This window comes from Cariama cristata, unplaced genomic scaffold (genome assembly GCF_000690535.1).
Source record: "Cariama cristata isolate BGI_N322 unplaced genomic scaffold, ASM69053v1 scaffold34206, whole genome shotgun sequence".
Classification (NCBI taxonomy): domain Eukaryota; kingdom Metazoa; phylum Chordata; class Aves; order Cariamiformes; family Cariamidae; genus Cariama; species Cariama cristata.
The window spans coordinates 7721-23191 of NW_009624550.1; the positions used below are offsets into that span (position 1 = coordinate 7721).

General features: G+C 41.2%; 1 protein-coding gene across 1 annotated transcript in view; it reads left to right on the forward strand.

The window, feature by feature from the left end:
- The window catches only part of MCOLN2 (mucolipin 2), a 19961-nt gene extending 4821 nt beyond the window's left edge, over positions 1–15140 (forward strand). The window contains exons 3-13 of the mRNA XM_009703209.1: positions 2289–2433; positions 3016–3100; positions 3259–3358; positions 3807–3906; positions 5437–5552; positions 6949–7098; positions 8481–8582; positions 8700–8822; positions 11837–12043; positions 13402–13517; positions 14840–15140. Coding sequence (XP_009701511.1) covers positions 2289–2433; positions 3016–3100; positions 3259–3358; positions 3807–3906; positions 5437–5552; positions 6949–7098; positions 8481–8582; positions 8700–8822; positions 11837–12043; positions 13402–13517; positions 14840–14876 — 1281 coding nt within the window. The 3' untranslated portion in view covers positions 14877–15140. The remainder of the gene's footprint in view (positions 1–2288; positions 2434–3015; positions 3101–3258; positions 3359–3806; positions 3907–5436; positions 5553–6948; positions 7099–8480; positions 8583–8699; positions 8823–11836; positions 12044–13401; positions 13518–14839) is intronic.
- The last annotated feature ends 331 nt before the right edge of the window (positions 15141–15471 follow it).

The window sequence follows — 15471 nt, forward strand, 5'->3', positions numbered from 1 at the left end:
ACGTTTTGGTTGGTGTTGGTTCCCCCCCCCCCCCCCCGGTTGTTTGGTTGTTTTTTAAAGGATGCCCTCTAGGAAGAACCAAGCCAGGTGACTCCTAAGCTAAAAGCAAGGCTTTTTTTATTTTCAGATGGGCAGCTAGAAACCATAAGTTTTGGTGTTTTATTTTGAGTTTTAATCTTAAATGCGTGATTGGTGAAGGGGTTGCAGAGGTGGGGCAAGCAGAAAGATATGATATTACAGAAGATGGTAATAGCGCACAGTGAAACTGGAATTGTAAAACCTGAAATTTTAGGCTTTGTGTAATGTACTACTGGGATATTTTCACACTTTGGAGGTGGGGGGGGAAACCAACAACAAAAAACCCCTCAAACAGGCTTTTCTTTACTCCTCTCCTGGGTCCAGTTTGGAAGTTTCTATTACGAAGAAGCCATGTGGAGTACCCTTGTACCCTGCCCTGCGGCACAGTCTGTAGGATCAGGATGTTCTGCTGGCTGCTCTGTCTGAGATCTGCTTAGAAACGCATAAATGTGGAATTTTGCTTTTACTGTTTCATAGTCTTGTTTGAAAGTGGCATGTGAGTAATGCAGAGCCACATGTTACGTTGTCAGGAGGGCAGAGCCTGAAAGCACACGTGGACGAAGCAACGGTTGTTAGATGCGGTGGTCTGGAGATGTCCTCAGAGGGATGTGGAGTTGTGACTAACTACTGTTTCCACTCACTTGACCTGCCTTAGTCAGACTTGGCTTCCTCAGTTTACTCTGAGTTAAGATAATGTTCTGACAGGGTACGGAGGCTATACTTTTCTCCCAGGCTGTCTAAACTTGTTGCAAGCTCAGCTGTGAGGACTTGAAGCGGCACTGGGAGGCAGAGCTTTGGATGGAAACGTGGTAGTTCCTGTTGCAGTCCCTTTTGGACGTGGAGCATGTGGTTTAATGACTGCTGGGATTTTGGACCCCACAAGATGGGCTAGTCGCCATAGTGCCCATAGGAAGGAGGAAATAGGATGACACTGAATGATGCATAATAACAAAATCTGTGTTTAAGGGGAAAAGCATCTAACCTGTATCTAAGCCAGCTGAACAAGTTTTTTTTTAAGGAATGGGAAGTCTTGTCTGACTTCCCATGTTTATTTACTTTGGGCCTCCTGGGAAGCTGAATGCTTCCTTCAGAGCAGACCAGTGCTGTACACTGCCTAGGTGAGGTAATGATAAAATAATTAATTACTAGATGTTTATGTATTCTTCCTCAAAGGGCTATGGGTCTATCTGGCTTCTCTTGGACAATGTTAGCTGGTGCTAAGCTGAGCTGTCAGGCAGCTGCCTTCATGGTTAGTTATTGATCTCTTCAGCTGTTGAGGAGCCAAGAACCACAGGGAGAACTGTGCCCCAGGGGTTTGCCTCGCTTGTGCAGGACTGGAAGGTGTGACTCCAGGGATCAGAGGAGATGTCTTGCTTCCAGCAGACACCAAGGATGTGTGGAAGGCAAGTCAGGAGAGGACTAACCTTGCATGGAGCTGTTCAGTGGTGCTCAGGGCTGACCTGTGTGTGGACAATGCTTAGCTTGGCATAGCTTTATTTGCTTCCACTGCTAGTCCTTGTTTCAAGTGTATCTGACGTGAAGAAAGTGACTTGCACTGTATTTAGGGTAAGTGGAAAAAGAAAATGCCTTCCTCACAGGCATGTTTTCAGTTGCTTCTGTGGTTGTGTATAGCAGGCAGGTTAAGTTACTTTTGGAGGCTGCCCAAGCTCTGTGTATGTTCCGTGGTGGCTGGTTATATAGCGAATGTGTGGTTTCCTTCTATAGTTGCACAGGGAGCAGCTTTAGTTTTGCTCTTGGGGTGGGTTTGATAAGAACTGTGACTTGGGTTGTATGTAAAGTGATCAAGTTTCAAGTGGTGTGAAAACTAACACCTTCATGAATACATAACATGTCCTTGCAGTGTGTCTGGTCGGTAGCAATAGAGCATCAAAGTCACTGCCAGGCACCTAATTAAAAGCTGTCTGCTGGCTTGCTGTCTGGCACACAGGTAATCGTTTGCAGGCAACCCAACAGGTACGGGGCTCCCAGTCACCGTGTCACCAAGGTGCCGGTCACTACTAAATAGTGGCCAGCTTCCCATGAGATATCCACTCTCAATTTACAGACCTTATGGGAAAGTAAAGATTTTTTTTTTCTTTTTTAATGTAAAAAGCTATATTGATACATATAACTTTGAGATTGCAAGTTACTATCTAAAGCAAAAAAGATGACTGTCTCTAACTTCTGCTTCTGTTTTGTTTTTAAACTAGTACAGGCAATTAAAGAATATATCCCTGGGAACGCTTGGTTATGAACATGAAGGATCAGGTTTAAAAATCTGTAAACAACAGTACAAGAAAGGCATGATGCTTCCTTCCAATGATACGCTGAACATAGATGTTTCTACTGAAACAGGTATGGTAGTGTTGTACTAAAAAATGTCTTGCTGTGGAGTACTTATATTCTAATGCTAAATCAGTAAATCTTAAAACCAATGGCTTTTTGCATGGAAATTGCAGAACATTGCCATGCTTCTTGCCTATTTCCCTCTTGTTTTTTATACCTGCCTAAAAAAGACAGTTGTATAGACTATAGGAAGCTCTTCTCAACCACTGTCATTAGTGGGTTGTGGAGGTCTTTGTTTATGGTTGGGTGGTGGTTTTTTTTGTGTTGTGTTTTTTTTTTTTTTTGGTTTGTCTCCCCCACCCCCCACAGAAGGTTCAAGTACAGAACTCTAGATGCTGGTCAGTCTGTACCTTCAGTGGGTGGGTGTCCCAACCCTACTGCCTCTCAGAGCTGAGTCCTGGCTGCTAGCTGCTCAAGAGTTAGTACGTGAACCTACTTCTGATCCCACTAGCTGGGCCTCTGTATGCATAGGTTTGCTCAAAATTTACATTTTGCCCAATTAGGACTTGGCATTCAACCTGATTATCTCAGAAAGCAGCATAAAACTATGTGAAGTTTTTAAGATTACAGCTTTTCCTCTTCTCTTTCCAGAATGTATCCTTTTAAATCCACAGGAGCTAGCTGGTAAGAAGGCTGAACAGAAGCTGAACTCCTCTTTTTTCAGTCTTGAATTACAGGGAAAGGGGTGGTGAGGGTTCTCTCTTTTTTTTTTTTTTTTTTTATTTCAACTTGCCCTTTCATATAATATGGTGGATTCTGATTTGTGCAGTTTGTGTATGTGTGTACTTTTTAATGTGTATTTAAGTAATATATTTATACACTTTTTAAAACATCCAGGCTTATACAGGTTGAAATCTCCTTCAAGCTGAAAGGCATTGCTCTACAGACAATCCATTCCCGTGAATTGCCTGACTGCTATGCATTTCAAAATACTGTAAGTGAATATGGGGTATGGCACTTCCAACACTGTATGTATGACAAGAGCTTAAGCTAAGGGGTAGACATCATCCTCCTATCTAGACTTCAGGGGAGAAGTAGTTGAGCATGTCCTGGCCCTTACCCCTTCCTCCGAAAGGCTGCTGAAATGGTGTTGCCATGGGACAATGCTGTTTTGTAACATATTCTAGCTGGTAACTTCATAACTTGAGGAGAGGATAAGTAATTGTTACTCTTCTAAAGGTTAAACTTGAAGTTTGGCTTCTTGGAATACTGCTTTTTATGCAATACATGACATATTCTCAAATTATGTCTACACCACAACTTTCTTAAAGCTTACCTGACCAACAAATACTAATGTGTACTATGTCAAAGCACTTAGCAGGATTTGTTTTCTGGAGTGAAATTTTGCTAGTCGTGTTTCTGATATACTTTTGTGTTTCCAGATAACTTTCAATAATAGAGCACACAGTGGAAAAATCAAAATCTATTTTGATAGTGACACTGACATTCAAGAATGCAAAGACTGGCACATAGTTAGCTCCGGTAAGTGTCGTGCGTGTGTGTTTGCATGATAGCAGTGTTGTGCACCTCCCGTCACTTCCCCTGCTCTGTAACAGTCTGTCCAGCAAGACCTTCGCCATCCTGTTCACCCCCCTGGCCCTTAAAACAAGACCAAAAAAAGCCACCTTTCCCTAATGCAACTCATTAACTCTTTGTAATTGAGAGTTGGAAAATAATTCCTTTTTGTGAGGGTATTGAGGTGAAATGACCTGGGCGTCTCTGAATACTGGTGTGTGTTAGCAGTAAGCTCTATCTGGAAGGAGGATGAATGTTTCTTCTGTAGATTTTAATTGGTCTGCTGCTCTGAGATTACTCAAATAGTTTAATGCACTAACAGTGGTAAATTCCTAACTCAAACCTTCTACAGCTTTCAGTAGGGTTTTTCCTCTAATTGAAGTGTACTATTTCTGAAAGCAGAGATTTCATATTTTTGCCACTGTTGCTAGATTTAATGATGCGTGTGAGCAAAGGGTGGCTTCTACCTTATATATTTCTAGTGTTAGGGCTTGGTCTGACAGCTAAGGCATGTGCATGAAGGCCCCTTCAGAGGAGCAGTAGCTGTGACAGCACAGTGCAGCTGCTTTCCCATGTGTTGACTTGCTGTAAAGGACTGTGGTGGAGTAATAGCTTTCAGTGTGCTATATAGGACCTTAATTAACAAGTATGTCAAATGACCTGCCTTTTGCCTGGGCAAAGCCAGCTTTTCTCATAATACTGTGTTGTACTGATATTAAAGTGGTATCTTATAGTATGTTCTGAATAACCACAAAGTGCTCCGCCTTGCATCTGTGTACTATCATTTCTTGCAGCTGTCTTCCAACTAGCTGTTCTTGAGTAGTTTATTTTGCATGTAATAACCAGCTGAGGGAGCACGCGTAATTCTGTAATAGAGGTGAGCTGAAGTGCTATTGCAACAATTAAAAATGAGTGTCCGCCTGTATTTCATGCAGTTAAAATCTATGTTGTGAAAAAGGTAGGGACAATTGATATGAGTAAGCAAAGCAAAGCACCTGATTTGGCTTAACATGATGGCTTCCAAATCTGTGGATGAAAAGAATACAGTACAGAAAGTCAAACAAGTTTCTGCTTGCAGGTCAGGGAATGAGAAATAAGGTGGAATTTTTTTATTTTATTTTTTTTTTTAAATTTAATGGTGTTGATATAGGCTGAAGTCTGGTTTCTTTTACCCTGTATAGTTGTAACATTGTTGGAGCACAGATGGACAGGTGAGCTCAGTGGAAAAAGGGAATACCTGTATTAATATAACCATTTTTGGTTTTATTTTGAAGAACTTGAAAATGCTTTTCATTCCTGTGGCCCCATCTCCATAGCTGTCTTGATGTAATTCTCTGGTCAGTTGCGTTCAAGAATGCTTGCAGGAAGAGTATTTCTCATAACCCATCTATTTATGGGGTGGGAACGTTTAAATACAAAATATGTGACCTTTTGTAACAATTTGTACTCAGAGATGTGAAAAGACTAACTCTACTACCTTTCCCTGACTCCTTACAGTTCTCCAGAAAAACACTCAGTATGTTCTAGTCTTTGATGGATTTGTCATTTTAAGTTGCTTTGCTTCTCTCGTCCTCTGCACACGATCCATTGTTCTTGCCTTGAGACTACAAAAGGTAAGTACAGCGCTCATAATCTCAATGCTTATTTTGTCCCTGTCTTGTTTGCTGCCAGTCTTCTGAAGTGCTATGTTTTGAAACATCAAGTAGTAAATCTGTTGCACGATGTTGCTGTCTTACTGTTATCTCTAGAGAGAATGTGTAGATGTCTCTGATTAACAGTTGCTATCTGAAGGTTTTGCTTCTGTTTGTGTAATGCTTTAATACAAAGTATTTCATTGTATCTCCCAAGGGCAAAAGAAGGAGACTCTTTTTTTTTTTTGGTCCAGGATTTTACACAAAAAAGACTTCTGAGTCTTTGTGCTGCTAACAGCCAACACGTACCGCACCTTCAAAATGTGAATTCTTCCTTCCCTGGCTTCAGAGTAGGATTCGTATAAAGGTCTTGTCATAAACTAGGGCTTTAATGAACATCCTTCAAAGCCAACTCTAACTGGAGAAAATGTAGAGCACAGCATATAGTCTAACTCTGGCTGGGTTTTTTTGGTCTTTCTGGGGCTGGAACCAGCCTTTTCCAGTTGTTCTTTCCTTCTCCCTCCACAATCTCTGTTCACCATCTGCCGTCACTTTCTTCCCTGCTCACCCTCCTTTGCAGACTGAGACTAGCTCTGTCCAACTTCATCTCAAGCTGCTTGCAGAGCTTCATTTAAGCAGACTCAGCTCTTCTGGTCCAAATACTGATGCAGAAAAACAAGCTGGGCCCTGAGATGTGCCAGCTTATAATCATTAATTGATACAAACTTTACAAGCCTTGGTTTATGAGAGTTGGAAAAAGAGTTCAGGATAGGTAGGATGTGAAAGCACACACACTTGTTTATCTTGTTCAATATACCCTTTTTGTAGCTTGTAAACAAGAAAAGGGTGAAGGGGACACAATTCAGCAAAGGCACTGTCAAACTGCTGTCAGGAGTAGGGACATCAGCATTTATTCATGAGCAAAAAGAGCAAGTGAAAGCAGATAGGCAGTGTTGGGTGTGGGAAGCGATATTGTTGGCTCTGTTGGAAATGAGAGCCCTTGCCTTATAATTGTATTTGAGTTATTAATTCTCTTTTTCACTCCTTTAGTTGAGTGGCCTTGCTCTGTTGAAGGTAGATAGAAACTTTTGTGAAGGGGGCTAAAAAGGGGATAACAAGCCATAGTTGGGCTAGTGGGGATTGGTTATGAAGTCAGCTGTTCTCTGGAAAGTTGGTTTTCACTAGCCTAAACCAATATCATCCCCCCCCCCCATTTATTTCTGTTGCTATTAAGAATGAGTTTTAAGCTGGTATTCCAGCAAATACTATAGGAAAAGAGGGTATGTGAAACTTGAGCATTGCTACACTGTTGGGGCTTCTGTACATATTTTTCATCTAAGGTGGCCTGTAACTAAACGTCTAAATGCTTGTTGATTAGAGATTTGTGAACTTCTTCTTGGAGAAATATAAGCGCCGTGTCTGTAACGCTGATCGCCTGGAGTTCATAAATGGATGGTATGTCCTGGTAATTATCAGTGATGTGATGACAATCATTGGGTCAATCCTAAAAATGGAAATAAAAGCAAAGGTGAGAGTTTAATACTTCAGATAAAATCCTAGTCTTATTACAACCACATGTAATGTGTTTTAACTTGAGGACAAATGAAATTGAGCTATCATAGTCACTAGTCATCTCGTTTACTTTTGCTAGTTCTTATTTCTTCATTTCCTAGTGCTAGTTTGACTAATGACTAGTTTCAGTCCCTTTTCCCCAAAGACTTTCAGTAAGACCATGTAAGCTATTTAAACATCTTATTTCCACAGTGTTAAGACCCCTAATCCCTGGTATAGGACCCGTGGGTAGACACTTTCTAAGAAAAAAAAACCAACCAAACAAACAACAACTTGGGTTGTTATTTCTGTAAGAAGTAGTAGTACATATTGTACAGGGAAATCAAGAATCGTCCTCTTGGATAAAACAGGGGTCTTGATGGCTTGTGGAACTGGAAACATGGCTGTTTATAGCTTGCTTTCCTAGCCTGTCCAAACTACAGGCTAGTGGTCACCTGCTAGTCCTTGACCTCCCAGTCTAGTCTTGCTGAAATCAATGTGTTTTGTCCAACTGGCAGCTCTTCAGGGGGATTTTTGGTTTGTTTTTTTTTTGTTTGTTTTGTTTGTGTTTTCTTCAGCAGAGCTGTATGTCAACAATTCATGTGTTCACAAAACTTTGTATTCTGGGAAAAACAGGGTAGGTAGTGTGCTGCTCTTGCTTCATGTGTACTAAGGTTCAAAGGGCAGATGCTCAGAGTGGCTGTCAGAGGAAGCACTTGAGAACCTCCAGCTGTGTGGCGAGGTGGGGGAATAAGGGTAGGAAGTCTTGAGCTAGATGGGTGTCTCATGCTTATTGTACCCAATTCTGGCCTTCTAAAGTAAAATGCAGGTAGAATGGGTTGTAAACTTCACTGGTAGTAAAAACAATGTTCAGGCTCTGAACAGCTAGCAACCTGTTTGGAGATGTAAATGCACGTAGCATGGAAAGGGCTGTAGTCCTGAGGCTCACTTTTGATTTAAATGATGGCTCATGTTTTTCTAAATAGCGAATAAGAGCTTGTGTTTGCCTAACAATAGCATATATTAAGCTTTTTTTTTTTTTAAACAAAAACTTGGAGTTATTCAGTCTAATTTTAAAACTGTGGTCCAACCAAAGTAAGGGCTTTAGTTCTTCCAGAGTTCATGCAAAATGTCAGGAATATCAGTGTAGATGTGCTTTCATTTGCAGCACTATTGCATTTGAGTGATCTGAGTAAATAACTGCAGTTCACTTTGGTCTGATTTTTGTGATGTAGCAACATCATTTCAATATTGGACTGCCCCGCTTTGTTTGTGTGAACTGCTGGAACTTGAATAGCTGTCAAGCTGACATACCTACTGCTTTGTAACTTGACCACCTACTCTGTTTGGATCCCTCAGAACCTCACAAGTTACGATGTCTGCAGCATTTTACTTGGAACATCAACTTTGTTTGTCTGGGTTGGAGTCATCAGATACCTGGGATATTTTCAAACATACAATGTAAGGCAGGAATCAAATATTTAACAATTAAAACATGTATTTATATCTGTCACTTATTCAGGCCTGGTTTTAACTTGTGGCTTTTTTTCCCCTTCTCTCCTCCACCCTGACTTGTAGGTGCTTATTTTAACTATGCAGGCGTCATTGCCCAAAGTGCTAAGGTTCTGTTGTTGTGCTGGAATGATTTATCTTGGTTATACTTTCTGTGGTTGGATTGTCCTGGGACCTTATCATGAAAAGGTATGTCAGTAGTACATACGTGTGAATATCTGTGTGTTTATAGCTCCTAGTTGTAACAACAGAAATGGGTCTTAAATTCATGTTTCTGTTTAAAAGCTGTGATGTGAAGAACATGGGAGTGCTTTTCCTTCCATATGTACCTCCTGCTACTTGCTCCATTTAACAAAATAACTATATTCTTGCTTTCGCTGTGTGCTTGACCGCAATGTAATCTCAAACACAAGGCTGTGCTTGTGATGAGCCGCCTTTTCTCATCATCCACTGGGGGTAGACCTCCTCGTGTTCTACAACGGCCTGAAAGGAGGTCGTAGCGAGGTGGGGGTCGGTCTCTTCTCCCGAGTAACCAGTGATAGGACAGGAGGAAACGGCCTCAAGTTGCACCAGGGGAGGTTTAGATGCGATATTAGGAAAAATTTCTTCACTGAAAGGGCTGTCAAGTGTTGGAACAGGCAGCCCAGGGAAGTGATGGAGTCACCATTCCTGGAGGCACTTAAAAGACATGGTGCTAAGGGACATGGTTTAGTGGTGGACTTGCCTGTGTTATGTTTATGATTGGACTTGATGATCTTAAAGGTCATTTCCAACCTAAATGATTCTATGATTCTGTCATTTATTCAGGCAATGTCTGGCTGGAAACTAGAGGTGCATTGGTCTGTATCTCTTTTGCCCTCTTCTGGCAATCCTGGTTAATTTGGGTTGAAGTGGCACAAACTAGTTCACTGTTACCATTTCTGGGAATCTCCTCGGCTCTGACTTTGTTTTTCCAAATCTTCTCTGTGCCATGTAACTTCAGCTCCTAAATCTTGACTCGTGAAGGGGTGGATAAATGCTTCTCTTGCTTACTTTGCTTCCTATGGGGGGTTTTGTGTTGTGGGGTTTTTTTTTGTTTGTTTGGTGGGATATTTTGTTTGTTTGTTTCTTGGGTTTTTTTTGGGTTGTGTGTGGTTTTTTTAGGTTGATATCAAAGTGTGTGTCTTTTTGCCTGAAACCTGGATACAGGAGCAAGGCTTTGTATATTCCAAAATACAAGCAAAAACAACTGTAAAGCTTGTTTGTTTTGGTTTTTTTTCTTGATGGATAATCTATGAGACAGTTTGAAAAAAGGCAGATTCCTGTTGTGAAAAATTCTGGATGTCCGCTAATGAGTACCAAATGCATGATTTCTGATTCTTGATCCCTGGTTGCACACAGTATATATTGTAACAGAGACGCATGCTGCAGTGCTTGCTTCAGCTTCTTGTGCCCCCAGAGCTTGGATTCCTCTAACATAATGTGATTCTCTCCTTTGAGAAATGTAGGTGTTCACTCTGTGCATGTTTTAAGTTGATGAGAACACATTTCTCCATGGGATGCTGGATGCTGTGGGGATCCTCTGTCATACTAGAGGCTCAATTGTTTATAACAGGCACAGCATAAATACTGTTGTAACTTCCCTGCAGCAGGTACATTATTATCTGGGCAAAAGGAAGTGTGGTCAATAATGCGCATATCTATGAAAACATTACCTCTTGCTAAATGTCACAGATCAATGTCAAGGAAGGCAGCTGTAGTTGTGTGGGGGTTTGCCGTGCCTGCCCGTTACCCGGTACCCCGCTGGAAGGCAGCGTGGCTCTGCGCAGTGCAGGGCCAGCCCGGGGCTGGCTTCGTGGGGCCCTCTGCCTGCACCGGCGTCCCTGGTCGGAAACTGGCACAGCCTTCCCTGCTGTGCAGGTACACAGGAGAAAAGGTCCTTATGCTCAGAACCATAGACATATGTATGTTGCTTTTCCTTCCTCTGCTACAGCCAGAGAGAGGGAGTGGGAAATCCTGCATTTTGTGTTGTGTCAATCCAGAGGCTTGTAGGTGAGCAGTCCTTAGCAGGTCTCTCTGTGCCAGTGCATCAAACCGTGTGGGTTGCTCAGAAATGACCCGTGCCATGCCCCTTGTCTTCCCAGATAATGTACTGCTGAGTTTCATAATGGCTTTCGAAAGAAATAAAAATAAAAAATAAAAAAAAGTAAGCCATAGGTAAAACCAGACCTGCTGTTACTATGCAACAATATGTTCTCCTTACAAGCATACGCCTCTTGACATCTTGTTTTTGATATTGGACTGCAATTCAAGTGAGTGTAGTCACGTTACTTCATTGATAATAGCTACATTAAAACATTGTGCATTAATTCATACTGTCCAATAAAGTATAGTTAACAAATCCAGTTATTTGGAGGGGCAGAGCAAGAGGGGGAAGTGGGCTTACTTGGTGGCTGAATGTAATTTAGCCTCAGGGCATGTTCCAGCGTAGGGAAGTGGAGTTAGGAATTTAAGAGAATGTCCTTGAAATGAAACCATGATTTTGTGCAGGGAGTGCTTCAGTAGCTTCACGATACAGCTATAGCTTGTACATACAGCTCAGAGGGCTTTCTGAATGACAGGTAGATGATGTTATTGCAAGACAAGTCTAGTTTAGACCATTGAAGCTCTGAAGCCTATATGCTATCTCTAACTCCTTAATGCAGTATTGATTAATTACCCATATTCCAGTAATGTTGCAAAGCTAGGAAATGGGAGGATGTGGATTCTGTTCCCAGCATACTACAACTGGTTTACTGTATAGATTCTGTGAAATCACTTTATCTGTGCTTTGGCAAATGGAATGATATTTTCCCGCAGGTCTAAAATTGCTTAAAATTCAGTAGCTTAAACTTTCTGTGGTGGTCAGTTATTGACTGTTTTGCCTGTTGAGCATCACAAGTTTATTTCTTCATAATAAATCTTCTTATTTCTGATGTCAATATATAATGCTTAGCCAAGATTATATTTCTATGTGGTTCTATTACTGACATGTATGTTTTGGCCTGAATGTACAGGAAAAAAAAGTGTGGTAGCATTTGATTGACTGGGTTGGCTTTTTTCTTCTGCTATGATTAAAACTCTGAAAATAATCACTTGTGTTTTTATAACACTTTTCACTTTCACTTTAATATAGATGATTGATCTTCACTTTCTATTAATAATTTGTACTCATTATTTTCCAGTTTGAAGATCTGAACACGGTGGCTGAGTGTCTGTTTTCTTTGGTCAACGGTGATGACATGTTTGCAACATTTGCTCAAATCCAGCAGAAGAGCATGCTGGTGTGGGTGTTCAGTCGGTTATATCTGTACTCCTTCATTAGTCTGTTTATATACATGATCCTCAGCCTTTTTATTGCACTCATTACCGACTCCTATGATACCATAAAGGTAAAACATTTGGGTTTGTTACTTCTAATCTTTTTTTTATTCATTCTTGTTAATCACTCAACACCATACTATCTAGGATTAGTTATGATAACTGTTAAAATCTTTTAGCTTAGTCTGTAGTGAAACTGGGAGGATAACTGCTTAGTCATTGGGATGACTACCCAATGATTGGTTTGGAAAGTCATCCTCAGTGTGTGTCCCTGTTTTGTATTTTCTGCTGCTTCATCTGGCTTCAAAAAGGTAACAGGTAATGGAAACATAAGTGGAAGGAGGAGTGGAAAGAATCAATTTTTTAAGTATAGTTGCACAGAGCTGGGTATGTCTTGTTTGGAGTGAACATTTCTTCTTGCGGCACCAGAAGCAGAGGTCAGGAAGGGTTTACTGGCATCTCGGAGAATACTCCCTTGGTGGGAGTGTGGCAAGGGCCAAGCAGATAACTCTAAACTCATTTATGTGCTTAATGTACTGCTTGGAAATGTGTGGTTAAAAGGAAATGTCTTCCGAGAGACCCACTACTTCTCGTTCAAGTTAAAATTGCACCATCCATTTCCAGTAGAAACTGGCTGAAAGTGAAACTAAGTTTTTGGTAATTGCCTTTTTTTCTTGTCCTCTAGTGCCATCTTCCCTTCGTGTTCCTGGTAGCTGTGGTAACTGGTGGGAAGGCAATGTGGATCATGCTCGTTAGCTCTCGTCCCTTTCTTGTCTTTAGTGTCATAAACAGACCAGTAGAATAAGACTAGTCTGACATGAACCACAAGTTCCAGACCAAGCAAGAGCTCCACTTTCTAAGCATGTCTAAATACAGGTTAACTGTCTGTGCTTCTGAGTTTATTGGATGGTCTGACCTGCAAAACAGTGTTTTACTGTTACTCTTTCCTCTGAGCACTTCATGTGGATTAATGAGAAGCCATTTTCCATCTGCTGAACTAGCGTTTTGCAGAGCATTTCTTCAGCGTGGCAATGCTGAACATTGACGTTAGGGCCCTGCAAATCCAGCGTTGGGGTTCCTAGGGAAAACAAGCCCAGGGCAGTCGCAGGGAGTACAGCAGCTGATGTGAACAAGGGAGAATCAGTGCCAGTATGACTTGATGTCACTTGCTTGGTCTTATAGGCAGCAAACAAAATGTAAGAAAATCTGTGAACCACGTGAATTTTATGTCACGTAGCTTGCTTTGTTCCACCAACTACATATGTGGTGTTTCTACGACTGGATTGTATTTCTTTTTTTCTTCCTACAGCAATACCAAACAAATGAACCAAGTAGTCTGGGTTTGGCTATCACACTCTAGAGGAAATTTTAGAACACTTTGTGCCCAGTAACTTCTCATGTATTGTAAATAAATTGCTCTCTCTTTCAGAAATACCAACAAAGTGGGTTTCCAGTAACAGATCTACATGAATTTCTAAAAGACCATGGCAGTGTTGGTTACAGAAAAGAACAGACTTCCATACCATTCATCTGCTGCTGTGGGAGGTCAGTATGGTATTTTTAATGAGTGTTTTTCTCACAAGTACACCAGTTAGCTTCTCACTGCAAAGTGCTTTTTCACAAATTCTGGAGCATCCAGAATTCAGCCCATAGAATATTTGGACACCGTTGTTCCTCTTGTGCTTTAATTGGTGTTAGATCTTTAGTCTGCTGATGGTGCAGGGGCAGCAATCCTGAGCTTAAATGCATGTCTTAAGTATGTTGCTCCTATGAAAACTACCGTGCAGAAACTGGTGGAAGTTGATGGAATGACTGCAGAGTATAGCAAAGGGGTCAGGAGCAAACTCAGTCTCTGCTTCTTAGGATTTTGCAAGTCTTTTGTTTCTAAAGAGCTTTTCCACTAGGCTGGGAGTAGTGGCAGAAAGCAAGAGAATGTGATTCAGCCAGGGACCAGTACTTAATCCCAAAGCTATGCTGCGTCTGTGGGGCAAACCTGTTCGATACTGTCTGTCAGAATATTGGAAACACAGTTGTAAGTGTCTGGTTGCCACCAAACTCAAGCCTTTGGAGGTCTTAGCAGTGGTCCTCTTTAAGCTGGTGTTTGTGAGAGATGAACATCTCACCTGGTACTTGCTGATCTGGAAGTCAATTCTTTGAAGTCTGTTTCTGAGGAAACCTAACACACCCCTGAATCGCTGAAAGAGAGAGGGAAGGGATCTTGTCACTGTCCCTAGGCAGTCTGGGAGAATTCATGCTTGTGCACAGACTGGTTGTGGACACTGTGTAAGGAAGCCAGGCTATGGGAGAGGGAGTAGAGCTGAATGTGAACACTTACTCAGTCCCAACTGGTGTAACAAATCCTGTTTTAGCAGTAGGATACTTGTCTACATACTGAAGCTTTTGTGAAATGCAGCTTTATGCATTTGATGTACTCTGCCAGAGGGAAACCTCATAGCCAAAAAGGAGCACATGAGGTGATGATGGGCAGGTATACCAGCAGTTGCTGTGGACACTTGAAAGCCAACTAGTTAATGAGAACTCCAGTCAGGTACAGCTTCAAGTTTCACATACAAGTCATTGTGCAGGATAAGAGATTTTTGTATGCTTGAGCATAATAAATATGCTGTACTGTAATACGCTGCAGAGTATTGAGGGCACAAGCCTGGTAGCTGGAGTGAAAATCTAGAGCTTTTTCTACTATAGCAGTTTCTGTTTGATTGTCCCAGTGCAGGTGTTGGAGCTGTATGCTGAAATGGGAGAGCACAGAACAGAAGAATCAAAACTCAGCTTAGTTTTACATGGGTAAATGGTTCCTATTGTATTTCTTGCTGAATGAAAAATTGTGGGGTTTTTTTTTTCTTTTGCAGACAACAGAGTGATGACAACTTGATACTTATTAACTGATGATTACACGCTGAAATTTACCACTAATATATGCAAGGAAAGCATAGTTGTATGGAGAAGAATAGTTCTCCAAATTGCAATGAAACCCACTATCTGGACCTGCCTTGTGAACAGACTAATCTTACCTGATTAAGGTGTTGAGGGAAGAAGAGCTGCTAATGTGATATCAGCTAGCTGACCAGGAGGAGAGCCCAGGAGCTGTGTCTGGAGGAGAGCTGTGAAGAACTCTGTATTCTTGCCCCAAGTTCTATCACGTTAAAGAAGGCTGATCCTAGATCATTGTCTGTGGGAGCTCTGTTTGCTAATCACCTCTAGGAGGAAGGAAAGTGGCCCTAAATCAGCTGTTGTTGTTAATAAGAAAAAGAATTACATGAAAATAATTTTAAAAAAATAAATCCATGTTAAAAAGTATTAAATAAAAGGTAGTCAAGAAGGGAGGAGGTTTTCACTTAAAGTGATGCATTCAGCCTGTAACTTTGACTTGGAGCAATTCATTTCCTTGAAATAAATGTACATAAAACTACAAAACTGCACAAAAGTGCAAAATAATTGCTGTTCTCCCTCTTGTATATCATTTTAACACAAACCATCTATA